This window comes from Vipera ursinii (genome assembly GCF_947247035.1).
Source record: "Vipera ursinii genome assembly, chromosome: 6".
NCBI classification, from domain to species: Eukaryota; Metazoa; Chordata; class Lepidosauria; order Squamata; family Viperidae; genus Vipera; species Vipera ursinii.
In genome coordinates, this window is record NC_139515.1 from 25473349 (window position 1) to 25494018 (window position 20670).

Genomic DNA, 20670 nt, shown 5'->3' on the forward strand with positions numbered 1-20670 from the left:
CAAATCATTTATACTGAAGTATACAAAGCGACTGTATTGCTTTCTGTGGAAGCTTCCATATTTAAGCTATATTGTTTTGCATTCTAAATTGTGTTTGATGAATCTGCCTTGTCAGTTGCAGAGCTTCCCCAAGGAACCAATTTCTGTTAAAGCCTCAATGTTCTTTATTTCTACATAATTATTGTCAAAATATGTTCTCTAATTCTATAGCTTGCTCCCTGATTCCAACTTTTAATTTAAACCTGTTAGCAGCAACATGTAGGGAAATAAACAATTATTCCTGCTTTTTAAAATCTTTCTTCTTCTTTTTTATTGAAAAGTTTTAAAATACAATTTAGGAAATATAAACCCCCTCCCCCCAACCCTCTCCCTTACCCTCCCTAACCCTCCCCCCCCGACTTCCCAGAGCTGAATACAGGGTATTAACTAATACAAACTTAAACTAAAATATGCTACCTAACTAATAAAAAAACATATTAAGTTCTGTCCCACTTTAACTCTCCTTAAACATAACTAAATTACAAACCAGTAATAAATAATAACTGATAAACATCATATAAAACTAATACTTATTCAAATGCTAAATGAAACTTTTTAGTCCCATATTTGTTCTGAATATATTCAATCCATCTTGTCCATTCCACAATATATCTCTGTTGCGATTGTTCTTTCAAATATGCTGAAATCTTTGCCATTTCCGCCAAGTTTGAAACTTTCAAAGTCCACTCTTCTATAGTAAGCAGTTCCTTCTTCCAATATTGCGCTACTAAAAGTCTTGCTGCCGTAATTAGATTCAACATCAATTTAGTATCTATAACAGTATAATCTGTAATAATACCCAACAAAAACAACTGTGGAGAAAACCTTATCTTTTTCTTAAATATCTTCTGCATGTTCCACCAAATTTTAATCCAAAAAGCTTTAACTTTTTTACAGGTCCACCATATATGATAATACGTTGCATCCTCACAACCACACCTCCAACATTTAGGCTGACAGTTCGGATACATACTTGCTAATTTTGGGGGGTCTAAGTGTATAAAACATTTTATAAAAATTCTCTCTTAAATTTTGAGCCTGTGTAAATTTTACGTTTCTGACCCAAATCTTTTCCCAAGTATCCATTGTTATAACCTCCTGAAAATTCTGGGCCCACTTTATCATACAATCTTTAACAAGTTCCGTTTCTGAATCAATTTCTATCAATGCATTATATATCCTTCTTATATGTGCTTGCCCTTGATCTCTACTTTGTTTTACTAAATTTCCATCAGTTATCGAAATACCAACTTTCTGGTCTTCTTTCCATCTTGCTTGTAACTACCCATACTGAAACCAAGTTTGTACAATCTTTTCTTCTTTTAAAATATTATATGGCTTTAATTGCCATACATTCCTTTCTATCCTTAAAATTTCTTTATATGTAATCACATTATGATTAAATCCAACATTTATATTTTCTATTGCATGTTTAGGTATTGCCCAAATTGGTATTTTATAATTTAACTTATGTCTATATTTTTTCCATACCCGCAACAGAGCATACCTTAATATATGTATTTTAAAAACATTATCCACCTTGTCATACAATAAATATGCATGCCAACCAAATAAAAAATCATAACCCTCGAGATTTAATAATCTCCCTTGTGTTAAATTTCTGCTGGACGCTCCATACCCGGTTCAAGGGCTTGTGCCAATAATTCTTTCAAATCTTCCTTAGGATCTTCTCTCAAGCCCCTGATTCTCACAGCAAACTCCATATCCCTATATTGTATCATAACTACATCATCATCAATCTTTTCCATCATATTTTCAGCATCCAACATTTTAGCATCTAATCTCACATTGTTTTGACTGAGCTCTTCCACGCGCTCATCCAAACGCTCAATACAAACAGCAAGCCCTTGAAATGCAAGCCAAGATGTCTGCTCTTATTTCAGTGTTCTTCTCTTCAATAAGTTCAGTTATTTGTTGGGATTGTGTTTTTAAAGCATCTTGCAAAGCATCTTGTAAATCTTTAATTGTTAATGCTGGTGAGGGTGCAGGTGCCACAGGAGGAGGCATCAAAACATGTAATGAAGTATGCTGAACTGGTGATGCACCAGCACTTCTAGGAACTTTAGTTTGTTTAGAAGCCATTTTAATGCCCCGTTAATTTCTGCTGCGCACTTTCACTTTCCACACCGCTTGCAACTTTTCTCTCATAATAAAAAGAGTTAAAGTTCCAATACTTGCTATTTCAATGTTCTCCTGCACAGCTCTGCCTGCAGCCAAGTAATCCAAAATTAATCATTGATCGCAGGGATGGTTGCTACGTCCTGCTCCGCTCCAAAGCCTCAGAGCAGAGGAGTCCCGAAGTCCGGAGCTTTTTCAAGTTTCGGGGGGGCTCACCCTTCAACCACCAGAGTTCAAACTCTGGTGGTCTAGGAGAGCTCTACCCCTGCCTGAGTGCTCACCCCCCCTCTTCTCCCGAGGAGAGGGTTTCCGAGCTGCCAAACAGCTGATCGTTGCTGTTTTAGCAGCTCCAACGGAAAACGACGGGGCTGACGGCCGGAATGGCCGCCATCAACGAAGCCTTGCCACCCGGAAGTCTTAAAATCTTTCATTTCTTCCCTCAAAATTTTATGCTTCTTCATTCTTTATTAACTGCTTACATTCAATGATATATAAGCACAATAAGATTGCATACAATGCTCAAAAGAATTCTGTCCAAGGCTTAGGAATATAGCAAAGAAAATATGCTACACTCAATCCTGGAACACAGCTAGCAATTTTGGTATCACTATTACAAGAAATCAATAGATGATATTGATGATGATACCTAAATTTAAAGGAGGAGACATATATGAATATTACATGTTCTGGGGGTACCTATTTTTATCTGAAGACAAGGTGATGGAGACAATATCACTCAGATTGATCAGGGAAGAGAAAGAACTCTTTTTTTAAAAATAATATTTAAGCTGCAACTGTATTCCTTAATTCTGTTCACTTCTGTACTATAATTGTATAATATCATTTTTTAAATCAATTCTGGTATTAATTATATTGCACCTTGGTTTTGTGAATCAGTCTGACAATCTCTGTTACAGATATTTACCAATAAATATTAGGAATGAGGCAGAGATTGTGGTGGAGAGTTTAGAGGGATAAAGTTGGCTTATTTAAAAAAACTAGTGAAAATTTATTCAAAAGTCTATTTGTAGACTTTTTAGTACTTGTGACAGTGGAGATACAACATCTTACTGATCTTCATTTTGTAGTTAATCAAACTATACATTCCATAGTTTTGGGAAGTAGTTGATGAGAATACTGAGAACTCACGATTTATCTGTCTTACCAAAGCATTGCTAAAAATCAAATCTAAATTGACCTACTATGCTTTTCACTTAAAAGCTTTAAAAATATGAGTTTAGTTGATGGCAACATTTTGCAAGCTTGTTTTATCCTACCTTATTTTTTCCACTCACAGATTTGGCTGGATATCTGAAAATAAGTATAAAAACTATATTAAGATTTTAATGTATTTTTATCCTGAAAATCTGAAAATGTAGGTCTGCTAATCCTACCTAGACCATCCATTCTGAATCTAATGAGCTTAACAGGGCAGCAGAAGTGCAGCCTAGAGATCTATGAATTTCTATGGGTCTTCCCACTATCAAGCAGACTTCCAGCATGATTCCTTTAAGAAACAGTTTGGTCAGTTTCATCTTTTTGAAATTCTTTGCAGCTTATGATGATGTGTAGGCTTCCTTTAGGTTCAAAAAGTTGATTTGTAAGTTTGGGAGCATAGCTACTATACAGGGGCACTGAGGATGCACCTCAAGCGTGCATTCTTATATAATTTTAATATGTTTTGGAAGTATCACAGGCCTAATTCCAAATGAGACAGAATTTTACCTTTATTCTAAAAAAAGATACCCATACCTTTCTGAATAAAGTGTTAATTGTATCAGTGTAATAACATATAGGTGTATGCATCTGGGGAAAATCTGAAATGAAGCCCCAAAGCATCTATCACAATGCTTCTCATTGAATCAAAGGAATTTTGGTCCTCACTTGTGTCTAAACTGAAATACTTCTGTATCAATACATGAATACCATATATAAAATCAAGTTAAGAGTCCTAAAGGGCAGATAACAATTATTATTTCATTATTAGATTTTTACCCCATTTACCGTATATACATTTAATACTCAAGGCAGCAAGCATACCTAATATTCCTGCCTACTATTTTCCCCATAACAGCAACCCTGTGAAGTGGATTAAACTGAGAAAGAATAACTGGCCCACAGTCACCAAACTGACTTTCATGCCTAAAGGAGGCATGGAACTCACAGTCTCCTGGTTTTTAGGCTAGCACTTTAACCATTATAATAGACTGCTCTCTGAGTCAAATGGTGTTATTGATCACACTTGTTCAGGCAATTTTGTTCTCTGCATCCTTAATAACGTGTCCCAAATACTAAAATTGGAATCTATGGTCATCATCACTCTCATCACTTTCTATAAAGAGTGGAAGATTTCTGTCACAAGAGAGCTTTCACTACCAAGGAGAGGAAAAGCCAGAACAGCTACTGCATACAATTACACTTTCAAGTCTTAGGCCCTTCGTGTTGAAAATATCTCAAGCAGACACCACCAGTGTGAATTTGAACTAACTGTGATTATGCTAACAAGCAAAATGAGTGCTTTTCATAGTTGGGGAAAAGGAGAATGTATAAAGAAGTTTCTGACAAGTCTATAAAAGAAACAGGATGGAATCCTGTCACCCTTCACAAGCTCCTAATCTGATCTCCAATAGAGGTAGTCCTCAATTTACAACAGTTCGTTTAGTGACTGTTATAGAGCCACTGAAAAAAGTGATTGATGACCATTTCTATTTATGACAGTTACAGTGTCTCAGGGTCACGTGATTACTTTTCGCAATCTTGACAAGCAAAGTCAATGGGGAAGCCAATTCACTTAACAACCATGTTACTAACTTAACAACTTCAGTGATTCACTTAACAACTGTGGCAAGAAAGGTCATAAAATGGGGCAAAGCTCACTTAACAACTGTATCACTTAGCAGTAGAAATGTTCAGCTCAACTGTCGTCATAAGTCGAGGACTATCTGTACTTAATCAGTTTTAGCTATTCTGATAGCATTAGTAGCTCCCATTAGTAGCTTATCAGTAAAAATATTTTCAATCACACAAAAGGTAAATATTTTGATGCACGATGCTTTCATTTTGGTTACTTTAGTTGTTTATATTTATTTTAAAAATATAAAATATTGCATCTGATTGATCCTGACTGACTTCAGAAGCTAAGCAGAATAGACCCTAGTTCAGAGGCCCCCAACATTTTGGGCAGCAGGGACCGGTTCCGTGGAGAGAGGTTTTTCCGTCAACCAGAAGGGGCGTGGTTTTGTGTGCTGCCTGCATCTTGTGGATGGGGCTTTGCTTGTTTACGCGGCCTGGTTTCTGGAATCCTGCGGCCTGGTACCGCTCCATGGACCAGGGGTTGGGGACCGCTGCCCTAATTAATGCTTGGATGACTATATCAAGTTAAAGAAAAAATCCTATAAAGTATCAGTGATAAACTACATTGATAATACTGCAAAGAAAATTGTGTGGAAATAGTGACAGGAATCAAGCCTGTCTTGAAATTGACTTCACCTTTATTCTAATTGTTACTTAAAAATTGGAAGAAAAACTATAATTTAATGATGGATGAAAAACTTTGGAAGCAAAAGATCTCAATTTTAGTCACGACACCAGAGGAACGGCTTGGGACAATATTTTAAGTGAACTTATTTCCTGATCGTAGAACTTTTAAGGCAACTTAGTGTAATAACAATACTTGAGAAAACAATGATTTTAAACAATGACCATCCAGTTAAACTAACAGTCTGTGTTAAGATAACTATCTATGCTTTGCTTATATTTGTAATATTGTCTGTCTTAAGTAGCTGAAAACAACGCAACAAAGTTTCAAAGGAAGTTAATACGTTGCAACAGTGCATAAAAATTACTCAAGTCAGTTCACATAAGAGAATCAACTTAATGTTATTACAATACTCACCCTAGACAAATTACTTCCTTTTTATCTGCTGGGAAAATACTTTCTGCTGCAATATACTGGATTTCACTTATTGAATGCTTTTGTTCTATTTTCTCATCATTATTCACAGGCAGCTTTTCAGCATTAGCATTTTTTTTTCCTTTGGATTCCAATTCTTTTTTTATTTTTTCCTCTTCAATCTAAAACGGTGATGTTGCAATATTGATTTAAGAACAGCAATAAAAATATCAATAAAAATTATTTGCTCTATTATAGATTTCTGCTTATGATTTCAGAACAGCTCTAGAAAAGAAAATACTCAACACTGATTGCAAATTAATAATAATTAGTATGGTCTAATCAGAAATAGTGGAAAAATCATATAACTGATAGGCAAAATGCATTAGAAACACACATTTGATTATATACAGAAATTATTTTAAAAAGTGATCAACAATATTGTACTACAGAAACTAAATCAAAGATAGTAATATTTCACACAGAGTGTTAGGCAAGTATGATAAGAAATGGAAAGATCAATTAAGAACCTGTTCAAAAGCCGGTTTCACATTTTGGATCAAATTTATAATTAGTATTAAAGTGGTGCAGTTCGTTAATGAAGTTGCACCTATGTAAACTGAGCTATTTGAGTCTTTGTTATGACAGTATTATACTTCAATTTCTGAATGTTCTTAAAATAAAAAGAAAATGCATGAAAAAGGTGTAATTTCTTCCCACATTCACATTAGCGTTGTTATGTGAAGCCAACACATAAAGGCTTTTTTATATAGTGCTGGAGAGCTGAAATGAACAGAATGGCTGAAATGCAAGAAAGATGAAAGAATGAAAAGCAGCAGGCACTTCTCTACCTCTTTTTGCAGTTGGGTCTTTTCTTTCTCCAAAGCGAGGAAAGCTGAATGCAGTATTCCTACCTGATTTTTAAATCTTGCAACATCACCTTCTAATTCTTCATCCAGACGTTTTTTGGATACTTGAGGACATACTTGTTTATGATTCGTCACTTTATTTCCGATTTCAATATCAGTACCTTTACAACTATTGATACTGTTATTAAAATGGTATTCAGTTTCTTCACTTGGATTTCTTGTTACACTAATATGTTTAAGTAAGTTGTTGGAGGCAATTGGTTGATTAGCATCTATAGGTTCAATGATGTTTTGGGGTTGTTTTGCTGCCTCTGGTACTGGGTGCCTTGAATGTGTGCAAGGCATCATGAAATCTGAGGATTATCAAAGGATTTTGGGTTGCACTGTAGAGCCCAGTGTCAGAAAGCTGGGTTTGCGTCCGAGATCTTGGGTCTTCCAGCAGGACAATGACCCCAAACATACGTCAAAAAGCACCCAGAAATGGACGGCAAGAAAGCACTGGAGAGTTCTGAAGTGGCCAGCAATGAGTCCAGATCTGAATCCCATTGAACACCTGTGGAGAGATCTTAAAATTGCTGTTGGGAAAAGGCGCCCTTCCAATAAGAGAGACCTGGAGCAGTTTGCAAAGGAAGAGTGGTCCAAAATTCTTGGTGAGAGGTGTAAGAAGCTTATTGATGGTTATAGGAAGCGACTGATTTCAGTTATTTTTTCCAAAGGGTGTGCAACCAAATATTAAGTTAAGGGTGCCAGTAATTTTCTCCAGCCCATTTTTGGAGTTTTGTTTGACATTATGTCCAATTTGCTTTCTTTCCTCCCTTTTTTGTTGTGTTCCAATACACACAAAGGGAATAAACCTGTGTATAGCAAAACATGTGTTCGTGCAATGCTTTTTTGTGAGAAATACTTGATTTTCTGGAAAAAGTTCTGGGGTACCAACAATTTCGGCCATGACTGTGTGTGTGTGTGTGTGTGTGTGTGTGTGTGTGTGTATGTATATATATGTTAAATGTTTGTTAAGTATTTAGAATGCACTTGCTTAAGTCCCAAACACGGGACAGATCTTATTTCCGGTTTCAGCCTAACCCAGACATGTCAAACACAAGGCCCGGGGGGCGGATCCAGCCCGCGAAGTGGTTTCATGTGGCCCGCGAAGCCATTCTGGAAACAATGAGGGAACGGCCCCTGCTGCCTTTGCCCTGGCTCAGGCCAGCTGGGAGCCAATGTACAATTTCGTGGTGGTCATCTATGCTGAAATACATTCAGTCTTAGCTTCACAAGGCCATCTGGAAACAGTGAGGGACCTGCCCATGCCGCATCGGCACTGCCCCCTGGGCGCAAGCTGGGGAGGTATCACCCTTTGTGAGGAATGAAGAAATGCACCATCGCCTGGAAGTGGCCAACATGTGACCGTGCCTACTTTGGGCAGGCTAGGGCCTGGGCAGCGTTGTGCTTCTCTTCAGATTCGTGCCATCCAGCTCAGCCCCTCGGCACTGTCAGGAAAGTGCCCCACTGCCTGCCAAAACCGGGCAGGCTGGGGGCTGGGCAGCACTGTGCAGGTAACATCGACTCTCATGCTGCTCATGGCATCCCCTCCCCCAGAGCCCACCAAGATGGATATGTGAAGTAGGGGAGGGCCATGTGCTGGCCACTTCCAGGCAGTGGTGCATTTCTTCATTCCTCATGAAGGATGACACTTCCCCAGCTGCGTTTCTTGCCTGTTTTTCTCCCTGCCTCATCTCAAATATTTTCCCACCACTCAAAGGAAGGAAGGAAGGAAGGTGAGGGAGGGTCTGAGGGAAGTCCTGCCTTAGTCCTTCTCTGCTGCCCTTTCACCATCCCCTTGCCCCCTCCTCCTGGCCTATCCTGGGGGGTCTCCAATCCTATTGCTAAGAAAGGTTTGGATACAAAGCCAGGTCTCCTCACATGGAGAGGGAGTGGGCCTCCCTTTTAACTTTGCCCTCATACCCATCATGAGCAACCTGGCTAAGGAGAGCAAGCACAGCAGCAGCAGCCTTGAGGAGGAGGTAGGTGCAGCTGGCCGCCACCTTGGGGAAGTGGAACTGGGCTTAGTGCCATGGGTGCTTGACGGCTGGGCTGGGCATTTGACCTCCACGCCACCGTCCAACCCTCCCCCGAGGCCTGAGAGGAACAGTGAGGCTCCTCCAGTGGACCATGCCTTGGCACTTGCCCCGGTCCCATCTCCTTCTGCCAGAGACCCTCAGATCTGTCCCACTCCTGCCCAGGCCCCCATTGTCACCTTTGATGCGAATGTAGAGCTGGCCACGCCCACCCAGTAGGCCACACCCACCCTGGCCACACCCACCCGGCTTGCCAAGGGCAACTGCAATGCTGATGCGGCCCTCAATGAAATTGAGTTTGACACCCCTGTACTAATAGTTTTGATTAGAACAGATGTTGTAGAAATTTGGCTTTATACTCCTAGTAAATTTGCACTATTTTAAATGCGTACCTTTATTAATGGAGATCTCTTCTCTTTATCACAGATATCTAGTTGGCATTTGTTGTCCACCAAGAAAGTAACGATGTCTTCATGTCCATTAGCACATGCAAAATGCAAAGGTGTTCTAAAAGAAACCATATTATAAAAGAAGCCATACTAAGTCAATAAGTAACTAACAATAGAGTACACCCTTCTTTTTCTTAAGAACATTTTGATACTGTATGTTTAAAAAGTATTTCAAAACATTTCAACAATATAAACACAACATGGAGAACCACTTAGCAGACAACGATGCGAGGCAAGTATGGCAGCGACTGCAGCACTTAAGCAACTACAAGGGCAGTACGAGGACCATGGCTAACACCGATGCCTCGTTGGCTGAGGAGCTGAATATCTTCTTTGCTCGCTATGAGGTAAAAAGACCAGACCCCGTAGCCTCTGCTAGCCGGCCTTCTGATTCTCAGCCACTCACCCTGTGTGAACACCAAGTGAGAGCTGTATTGAAGGCTGTGAATCCCAGCAAAGCCGCAGGCCCAGATGGGGTGCTGGGGATAGTGGTTAGGAATTGTGCCGACCAATTAGCAGGGGTCCTGACAAGGATTTTTAACATCTCCTTGCAAACGGCATGTGTACCATCATGCTTGAAAGCAGCTATCATTGTCCCAGTCCCCAAGAAAACTGCGGTTGAGTGCCTGAACGACTACAGACCTATTGCATTAACGTCTGTAGTCATGAAATGCTTCGAAAAATTGGTTCTCCATCTCAGGACATGCCTCCCACTGGATTTTGATAAACATCAATTTGCCTATAGGGGGAATAGGTCAACAGACGATGCCATAGCTACTGCTTTACACTCTGTAGCAAGTCATCTTGAGAAACCTGGAAGTTATGTCAGGATGCTTTTTGTTGATTATAGCTCGGCTTTCAACACCATTTTGCCGAGCATTCTCATCGAGAAGCTGACTGACTTGAAATTCTCCCCCCGCCATCTGCGATTGGATTCAAGACTTTCTTAGGGATCGGTTACAAACAGTGAGGGTCAGGTCTGTTTTGTCCACCCCACTGAAGCTTTGCACCAGCACGCCACAGGTCTGCGTGCTTAGCCCCTACCTGTACTCTTTATACACATATCACTGTGTATCATCTGATCCATCCACTGCGATAATTCAAGTTCGCAGATGATACTACCATGGTGGGTCTTATTACAGGTGGGGATGAGACAGCATACAGGGCGGAGGTACAAAAACTATCCATATGGTGTAGTAACAACAACTTGCACCTGAACATGGGCAAGACGAAAGAGATAGTGCTAGACTTTTGGAGAAAAAAAGGAGGAACCTGCCCCACTTTACATCGGGGAGGACTGTGTGGAGAGAGTTTCCTCCTTTAAATTTCTGGGAGTCTACCTCTGCGAAGATCTGACTTGGAAAGTTAATACAACCCAGGTGGCTAGAAAGGCCCAACAGAGGCTTCACTTTCTCAGGGTCTTGCGGAAGAACAGGGTAGAACAACGGCTAATGACCCTCTTTTACCGGTCTACTATTGAGAGCGTCCTCTCGTGTGGTATTGTGGTTTGGTATGCTGGTCTGACAGCCGTGGACAGGAAAATATTACAGAGAGTGGTGAGCACAGCACAAGACATTGTGGGCTGTCCCGACACCACTGGATGACATCGCCAGGGCTCGCTGTCTTGGAAGAGTGAGGAAAATTCTCAGGGACGACTCACACCCTGGTTGGTATCTCTTTACTCTCCTACCATCGGGTAGGACATATAGGAATATAGCCAGCCGCACCAACAGGCTGAAAAACAGCTTTTATCCGTGGGCTGTTAGGCTTTTGAATGGGAAATAATTTTTATAAACTTTATGCAGAATTGACTTGCGAGGCCGGTGTGTGGTGCAATTAGTTCACATGGTGTAATAAGATGGAGGTTTGTTGTCACTGTGAGTTGGGGGGTGGGAGCACGAAGGGGGGCTCAGCTAATCTCAATGTATACATGGTTGTGCTTTGACAATAAAGGTTCATTCATTCAACATATGATGAACTGGAATATACCCATGGTAAGCTCTACAACATATAAATTGCAGACTTGGTTAATTAGTTCTTCCCACTTGAAGAAATAAATTATACTTTGCAAGAAAGAATAAAGCCTAAAGTACAGCAGAAGTGAATATCATTTGCTTGATTTCAAATACAAATATTTTGATCATACAATCTAATTAAAATTAACAAATGATGACAGTTTATTACACTACTTCCCAGTGAGTAATAGATATTAATGTAATAGGTAGAGAAAGAGGAAAAGAGAAAATTTCCATTATAGCAATGGTTTATTCAAATATTCTTTTAATTAAGGTATGCTTTTAAAACTTAAACATCTACAAAGCTCCCTATCCAAGCTTACACACTGAGCTGTTTTCAGGAGACTAAGGCACCCGCATTGCCAGTCTTTCCTCCATATAGCTTTCACTGTGACATTATTTGCATAATACAGGTAGTCCTTGATTTACAACAGTTCATTTAGTGACAGTTCAAAGATACAACAGCATTAAAGTGACTTATGACAGCTGTCACACAACCATTGCAATATCACCATGATCAGGTGATCAACATTCAGACATTTGGTAACTGACTTATATTTAAGAGCCTTGGTGGAGCAGTGGGCTAATGCCTCCTTAAGTAACACCAGCTGCCTGCAATTAGTGCAGGTTCGCATCCCACCAGGATCAAGGTTGACTCAGCCTTCCATCCTTCCGAGGTAGGTAAAATGAGGACCCAGATTGTTGGGGGCAATAAGCTGACTTTGTAATAATGCCGCTTGGGGGGGGCAAAAGCCCTAATAAGCAGGCATATACACAGAATGAAGGCTATTGCTAAACACATTGATTTGTGCTTAAATTGTAAATCTCCCTGAGTCTTCGGAGAAGGGCGGGATATAAATGGGATTAAAATAAATAAATAATAAATAAATAAATTTATGATGGTTACAGTCTCCAGGGGTCATGTGATCAGCTTCTGCAACCTTCTGATAAAGTCAGTGGGAAGCCAGATTCACTTAACAACTGTGTTACTAACTTAACAACTGCAGCGGTTCACTTAATACATGTGGCAAGAAAGATCGTAAAATGGGGCAAAATTCACTTAACAATTGTTTCACTTATAGCAACAGAAATTTTGGACTCAATTGTGATCATAAGTCAAGGAATACCTATACAGGAACTAGCTGCAGAGTTCAACATATAAAAAAGTGATATATGAAAAATGATACTTCAATGATACAGTAGAGTTAACAGTAGAGTTAACAGGAAGTATGACATTCTATTAGAGATATATTATAAGATAGGCATTTGAAGGTACAGTATTAGGCATAATATGCTTCTAGTTACAGGTAGTACTCGACTTACGGCCACAACTAAGACAAAATTTATGTTGCTAAGCGAGACATTTGTTAAGTGAGTTTTGCCCCATTTTACTACCTTTCTTGCCACAGTTAAGTGAATTACTGCAGGTAATAACAGTTGTTAAGTGAACCTGGTTTCCCCGTTGATTTTGGTTGTCAGAAGGTCTCAAAAGGTGATCTAATGATCCCAGGACACTGCAACCATCATAAATATGAGTCAGTTGCCAAGCATCTGAATTTTGATCACGTGATTATTGGGGTGCTGCAACAGTTGTAAGTGTGAAAAATGGTCATGTCATTTTTTTTCATTGACATAAATTGAATGGTCACTAAATGAACTGTTGTAAGTCAAGGACTACCTCTACAGTGCGTCCTAATTACAGTGTCTGGTATAAGTGGGAAAAGAAACTAAATTATTTCCAGGAGCCTATTCCCATGTATGGATTATACCAGAACTAAAAACTTCAGCATTTTACACATTGCAAGCTTCCAACCATGGGATGGTATTTGTTCTTTAAGAGTTTCTTTTAAGCATACAAGTCGGGCTAACAAAGAGGTCATAAAGTCACCTTTCCACACAGTGACGAAATGCTGAGGGAAAGCATGAACTTAAACCTCAATGCCACAGCAACCTTCAGCACCAGACTCTGAGGAAGAGACCCCCGCCTCTGGGAATAAATTTCCCGCTTCCCGGTTACCTGACATTCATACAATCCTCCACGTGGACATGTTTTGGACACGTGACGGGCCTCACTGGGAGAGCGCCTAGGGCGGAGGCACAAGCCACGACGCAGCTTCGCGACGGAGATTCTTGCTCCTTCTTCTTCTTCCTCCCCACTCCCAGGATTTTCTTCAGGGTCTGCATCCTGCTGATCAAGGAGGTGGAAGGAGAGGAAGACTTGGGACTCACGACGTGCGTCGCGGCAGTTGCCGCCACCAAGTCACTCCTCCTGCGCTCGGGAGGTCGCTGGGGAGTAGCAGCCGTGCCTGATGCAGCCAGTCAGCCGCGCTCTCCAGCCGGGCGACGGCGGTTGAAACGGGGCGTCCCACGCAAGCAGTCGCGGGCATTCGACGACGTCAGACAATGGAAAGAGCAGACGGCAAGCTGGAGCTCGGTAGCCAAGGCAACGGCTTCCCGGGGCGGCATTGCGCATGCGTGCTCAAACATATTTGCTTGGCGGGACTATGTTGCTTAAGAAGGCGCAGGCGCAGTCTTCCGTCATTTCTGCTTCCTGGAATTTCATTTTCCGGGAAAGTTGGCAGCGGCGGAGCTCTGAAAAACAGATGAAATTTGGTGAAAGTAATTATGGCAGTTGTAAAGTCAGCAAGAAACTACTAGGCCGTGAAACTAGTGAAGAGAATTTAAAATAGATTGCGCCCGAGAGTTTGGCCCGTGGCGTTCTTGTCCTCGAGCTTATTTACATGCAGCTCAGAAAACTAAGCTTGTAGAGATCAGTGCCAAAAGTTTATTTCTCAGAGCCCGATTGTCCGTGGGGAGAGTTGCAGCATAGCATTCAATGTTCTATCAATCGCTTTTATCCAAATCCAGTTTTGCAAGTACTGTATAAAACTAACATTTTCCTTAATAATTGTTGAATTAATAATCAAATTAGCATCATAAAGTTTGCAAATTTGAATTGTTCTCCAAAACGAATAGTCCAATTCTCCAAAACATACCTTTGTTTACTTTGCTTTTGGAAGGTTCTTCCTACCCTTTCTAACCTAAAAACATTACATATATTGTTAAATTTGATAGAAAATACCATCCCTAACTACTAACATAAAAATTAAATAAAAATTTAAACTTTTATTTTAAACTGGTTTGGCTTGGGTACTGCTGCCTTCAACTCTGAAATAAAGATATAAAAACTATGCTAGTGTAGTAGAGCCAGATTAGTGCAGAGGTTAAGGCATCAGGCTAGATACCAGGAGATTGTGAGTTCTAGTGTCTCAGGCATAAGGCTAATTTGGATGACCTTGGGCTAGTCTTTCTCAGCCCTAGAAAGAAGGCAGTGGCAAACCACTTTTGAAAAATCTCGCCAAGAAAACTGCAGGGATTTGTCCAGGCAGTGTCTCAGACTCAGACATAATTGTGTGGGAAGTCAGCTCCCCCAGAGAAGGAAATAGTTTGGGGGATATATATATATAAAAGAATATATTTCCCCACAGGAATAATAGAAAATCTTAGGCAGAGCCCCCAATCGCAAATCTCTCTGCCCCAAGCAGAAGCAGGTCTGTAGAAGTGTAGATTTTATAATCCTATCAGAAAGAGTCAGGAAACTTGGAGCTGATGGGATTAGAAAGACAAAGACCCCTAGAACCAGCAACCCCTCACCCCAAAAATCCAACACAGGACATAGTCCCCAGCCCCAGGGAAGAAGGACATGACCTTTAGGGCATAATAGGATTAGCCCACCACCATTAGGATAGCAAAAGGGCACGTTGAAACTCAGGTCAAAGTTGATGCCACAGGAATAGGAATAACTCCAAACACAAAAGCTCAAGAAGGTATAAAAACCCATCACTCCCATCTCCATGTGGTCAGCTGCCCCAGAACCATTTCTCTCTGGTTCTGCAACTAAATAAACCAGATTCTTCTTTCCAAACAGCCTCCGTTTTGCTTATTCCCAGCTTGTACTGGACCCTGAAGTTTTTTTCTTTCAACAATTGAACAGAAGAAAAACAAAATAGAGATTATCACATGAAACAAAAAGAAAAAAAATGCAAGATAGAGCCTCTCATTCTGTAGCATCAGAAGGGTCTATGAATCCTTTGATCTGTTCAAGAGAAAGGCAGATGATTACTGAATTCATAAAAAATAGCTTCCTTGTTCCATTTTTTCAGTATTTTAAGATTTTTAGAATGAACAATAAAAGGAAAAAGGAAAAAAAAATGCAAGAAAATAAAAATATAAAAAGAAATCTCCCTTTAAGAAGATGAATTCCCACTCTCATTGTAACAAGTATAAATAATTTCATAATCTCTTCACCTTTTAATTAACAAATTATAAAACTTTTCATCCATAACTCATCTCTTATAAATAGGCAAATCAAAGAAATAACATCTTCTCCTTATCTAATTAGCAGTAAACGTCCAAACAGAACTCTAAAATATTAACATTAACTAACATCTAAAACTCAATTGTCCACATAGAATTCTTAGCTGTAAACCAGGTGTGTCAAACTGCTGGCCCGCGGGCTGGATGCATCATACTGAAAACGCACCCACCCCATTGCCTGCAATGGGGAAAAAGTCATGATACATTGCGCGATGTCATGTGACATCGTACATTTAACATACCTGCTCTAAACCAAGCCCCTTTTAGATTTAGATTTAGATTTTATTAGATTTATATACCGTCCTTTTCCCGTAGGACTCAGGGCGGTTTACAAGGTGTTTAAAACATCAATACAAAAATTAAAAAACGATTAAAAATGATTAAATTCAGTCCCTGAAGTAGAAATATAAAAACCCCAATTAAAACTCTCAGCCTGGGCCGGAAAGCTCGAAGAGCCAGGTCTTCAGGTCCCAGCGAAATGAGCGAAGGTCGGGGGCAGTCCTAAGCTCCACGGGCACCTGGTTCCAAAGGGCAGGCGCACCCACAGAGAAGGCCCTCTCCCTGGGTGTTATCTGCCGGCAGTCTTTTACCGGCGGCACCCTGAGAAGGCCCTCCCTGTGGGAGCACACAGGACGAAGGGAACTTGATGCCGGCAGCAGGTGTTCCCTCAAATATCCCGGACCCAAGCCATTTAGGGCTTTATAGGTCATCACCAGGACCTTGAATCTCACCCGGAGGGCAACCGGAAGCCAATGCAGCTCACGGAGCAGAGGTGTTACATGGGAGCATCGGGAAACCCCCATCACAACTTGCGCAGCTGCATTCTGCACCAGCTGAAGCCTCCGAGTGGTCCTCAAGGGCAGCCCCATGTAGAGAGCGTTGCAGTAGTCTAACCGGGAGGTCACCAGTGCATGAGTGACTGTGCGTAGGGCATCTCGGTCCAGGTAGGGTCGCAACTGGCACACCAGGCGAACCTGGGCAAAAGCCTCTCTGGTCACGGCTCCTATGTGGTCTTCAAAACTGAGCCGTGAATCCAGGAGGACGCCCAAGTTGCGAGCCCTATCAACGGGGGGTAACACCCCATGCCCCATCGTTAACGATGGAATAGATTGGTTAACCCGAGATGCCGGTATGCACAGCCACTCAGTCTTGGCAGGATTGAGACAAAGCATAAAAAGGTTCCAATATCCTACTGTTAATAAACAAAATTTATTTTATTTTATTTTATTTTTATTGCATTTATATCCCGCCCTTCTCCGAAGACTCAGGGTGGCATACAAGCTTAGCAGTAGCCTTCATTCTATGTATATGCCTGCTTGTTAGAGCTTTCACACACACCCCAAGCGGCACTATTACAAAGTCAGCTTTGTAATGTAAACTATACACATTTCTTCCATTCCTAATGGTAGCAATTTCAGAGAGAACCACTTTATCCCACTCTATATCTCAACTCTAAAATATTCCCATTTATAAAGTAATCATGGCGTCTGAATATAAATAAAAACTAAAGTTTAATATATAAAAAAGAGTTTCTCTTTAAAAATGGCCTAGTTCCCAGAATTGGATACAAATCATTAGATGTTAAAAAATTGGGGCACATAAAATAGTTTGGACTTTTACTGATAATTGGATAAGGAAAAGATGTTACTTCTTTGATTTGCCTATTTATAACAGATGAGTTATGGGTGAAAAGTTTATAATTTATTAATTAAAATGAGGTGAAGAGATTGAAATTGTTTATACTTGTCACAGTGAGTGTGGGAATTCATCTTCTTAAAGGGGAATTCTTATATTTTTATTTTCTTGCAGTTTTTCTTTCTTTTACCTTTTATTGTTTCTGGTGAGTTGCCTATGTACTTTAATTTGCAGATCTGTAATACTGTAAGTTTTTCATGAGATTATTTATTTTCTTTTAAAGTCTTAGTTTAGGTTTCACAGGATATAATAATTGTCTTCAGTATTTTGAAATCATTATCAATTAAGAACTCAGATTTTCATATTTTTAACTTCTACGGATCCCAGGTACATAGTCCTTGACTTATAGCCATTCACATAGTTACCATTTTTCACACGACCATTGCGTGACTCCTGTGGTCACGTGATCAAAATTCAGATGCTGGGCAACTGGATCATATTTATGACAGTTGCAGTGTCCCAGGGTCATGTGATCAGCTGGTTCTGAAGGGCTACCATATTATCTGTTCGCTTGGATTTATCAGTAGAGTCCATAAGTAGGTCCAGCTTGTTCCTTCTCATTATTGAACTATGGCTCTTTACAAAAAATAAAGAGATATTTTATGAGATATATAATTGAATATTGTATCCAAGCTGTTAAACTAAACAATAAGAGTTTGGACACTCATCCTTCACTTGTCTGTCTAGCATTTTTTCCCATAGGACTGAAGTGAGGCAAAGAACGAAAATTGCCTAGGTAGCTTTTTCTATAACATTCCTCACAGCAGATCATGTACTATTTTTCTTCCAGCATTGGTACATCTTAAAAAATATATATTTTCCCCCTTTTAACTAAACATTCTGCTAGGGTACCCAAATTCATCAGCTCTTTTATTTATTTTTTATCATTTGTGTAATTTGCAGTCAGTGATTCACAGACATGGAATCATTAAAGATATAAAAGTAGTTGATAGTTGATTAACCAACAGTGGTAAAGGAACAAGCAGTTTAAAAATTTGCTACTTGATAAAACAGCCATGAATGCCTTGGAAAAGAGATTCAAATGCCATAATGTCTGTATATCAATCAGAATCATGCAAGCCATAGTATTTCCTGTGACTTACTATGGAAGTAAAAGTTGGACTTTGAAGAGCTTGCTTTCATAAGTTGAAGAACAGTTGTGGGTGCTCTATCACTGAAGGATTTCAGAAAGAGGCTCGACAATCATTTATCTGAAATGATATAGGATCTCCTGCTCAAGCAGGTGCTTGGACTGGAAGACTTCCAACATCCATTCCGACTCTATTAAGAAGCAGGATAAGAAAAGTAATGACACTTTTTAACTTTGGTATTGGAGAAGCCTCCAATACCAGAAGAAAACAAAGCTAATGGATCATCAAACAAATAAACCTAGACTAACCGGCTCAAATCATCAAACTATCAAACCAACCTTGGCTCAAATTATCCTGTTGGTATATTATGTGGACACCTAGGTCTCTGGAAAACTAATACTGGACATGAAAAGTGACCAGTAGCAAGATGGGTGGACTAAGTTAAAATGGTGATGGAAGATCTGAATGGATTGTCATGGAGAAAATCTATGTGATTATTTATAGTCAAAAATGGCTTCATGCCATTTTTGACTATAAGTCAGTCAATCAATCAGTCAGTCAATCATATTTAATCTAGAAAGATAAAAAAATATTGATATTGGTGTCAATAATTATTCTAAAAATATTTGATAACCAAGTGACAAAAAATAAGCTGACATTGGCTGGAAATGAAAATTAGACCATTAATTTGATCAGCAAATTAAACTGGTATTTTAGACTAACGTGATCATAGATGATACTTATTAGCACAGAACTCTTTAATAGTATAGATTCATATGAGCTCTACACTCAATATTGAGTAGAATGACTAGTTATAATGTGAAGCTAGTCAGGTTTTTTATGTAATTTGATTTGCTATTTAAAGGATAATTATTATTATAGATAACTTGTATTCTGCAGTTTGATAAAATTCCTGCTTTTCTCACATATGGGTTCCAGATTGCAATCAGACTCAAGAGCTGATCTTTCTGGGCTACTTGCCACCATAGTGAAAGGGTATTTTAGAGGTCAGCAGTGAATAGACTATTTGGATCAAGATAGGTGTGCAATAATACGTTTTACCTTTATCACTGCTAGGAGAGTGGAGTAGAAAGGGGGGGGGAAGGGCTTGGACATATTTTGTGTTATTCCTTTAGATGAATTCCAATATAATGTTAAATTGAGCAAGGTTTGTCATCTGCAAGCAATTCAAAATAAACCAAGTACAATAATTTTATATAATATAGAACTATGAAATGATTAGTTATACTTCTGCCATTATACTAATAGTATCTGAGCTTTCTTAAGAAACTTCTCATGTTTTATTTTTTAGATAAATGGGAATTCATGTACACATCTATTAAATAGAATTAGTTTCATAAATTACATGCAGGTATCATAGTAGACCAACTTTTCTCAGCTGCTCCAGAAGTGAAAAAAAGAACAAGATTTTGTTATTCAGCTTAACAAGGGCTATATTTCAGTGGATACTTTTTATTAACTTCCTGAGTTATAACTAGCTTTTTTTTCTTGGTCTGGTTTATAGAAATTCTAAATAAAAGGTAAACAGCCATTGGGGGAGGCACAGGACTACGCTCAACCATGCCAGGGATTGTCAGGGACAATTCAAAAAGCAGGCAAGGTTTCCAGACAGCCTTCTCTCAGCAAACTTTTGTTTCTGTAACTAACCCAGTTGAAAGCATCATCTCTCTGCCCCCCCTTATTCTAATGGCAAGATAAAAACAAAGAGGCGCGTAGCTGCCAATTTTTCACTCTTAACACCTGAGACTGTTCATATTACTATGTGTGTTTTATTTCACATTATTTACTTGTGCAAACAATAGTTGGTCCTGTCCCTTAGCCCTTCTAGATGATAGTTACAACAGGAATAAAGAATTCTTATCCCTGCATGTCAGTAACAGTCCTATTTAGCATGTCTCTATTCACTTCTTTAAAAATCAGTAATTGCACGAGTGACGTATGCTAATCTGATTAATCTTTATACAGGAACGCTTTTTGCACTGGAAATATATGGCACATTACTGCA

The 20670-nt window shown here is 39.5% G+C and overlaps 1 protein-coding gene across 1 annotated transcript in view; it reads right to left on the reverse strand.

Moving 5' to 3' along the window:
• Positions 1 to 13665, reverse strand: part of LOC310642660 (ankyrin repeat domain-containing protein 26-like) — a gene marked incomplete at its 5' end in the record, with an annotated part of 80978 nt that extends 67313 nt beyond the window's left edge. Inside the window, 5 exons of the mRNA XM_083366546.1 lie at positions 3456 to 3489; positions 4419 to 4510; positions 6073 to 6252; positions 6922 to 7165; positions 13499 to 13665. Of these exons, the coding sequence (XP_083222672.1) occupies positions 3456 to 3489; positions 4419 to 4510; positions 6073 to 6252; positions 6922 to 7165; positions 13499 to 13665 (717 nt within the window). The remainder of the gene's footprint in view (positions 1 to 3455; positions 3490 to 4418; positions 4511 to 6072; positions 6253 to 6921; positions 7166 to 13498) is intronic.
• Between the last annotated feature and the right edge of the window lie 7005 nt (positions 13666 to 20670).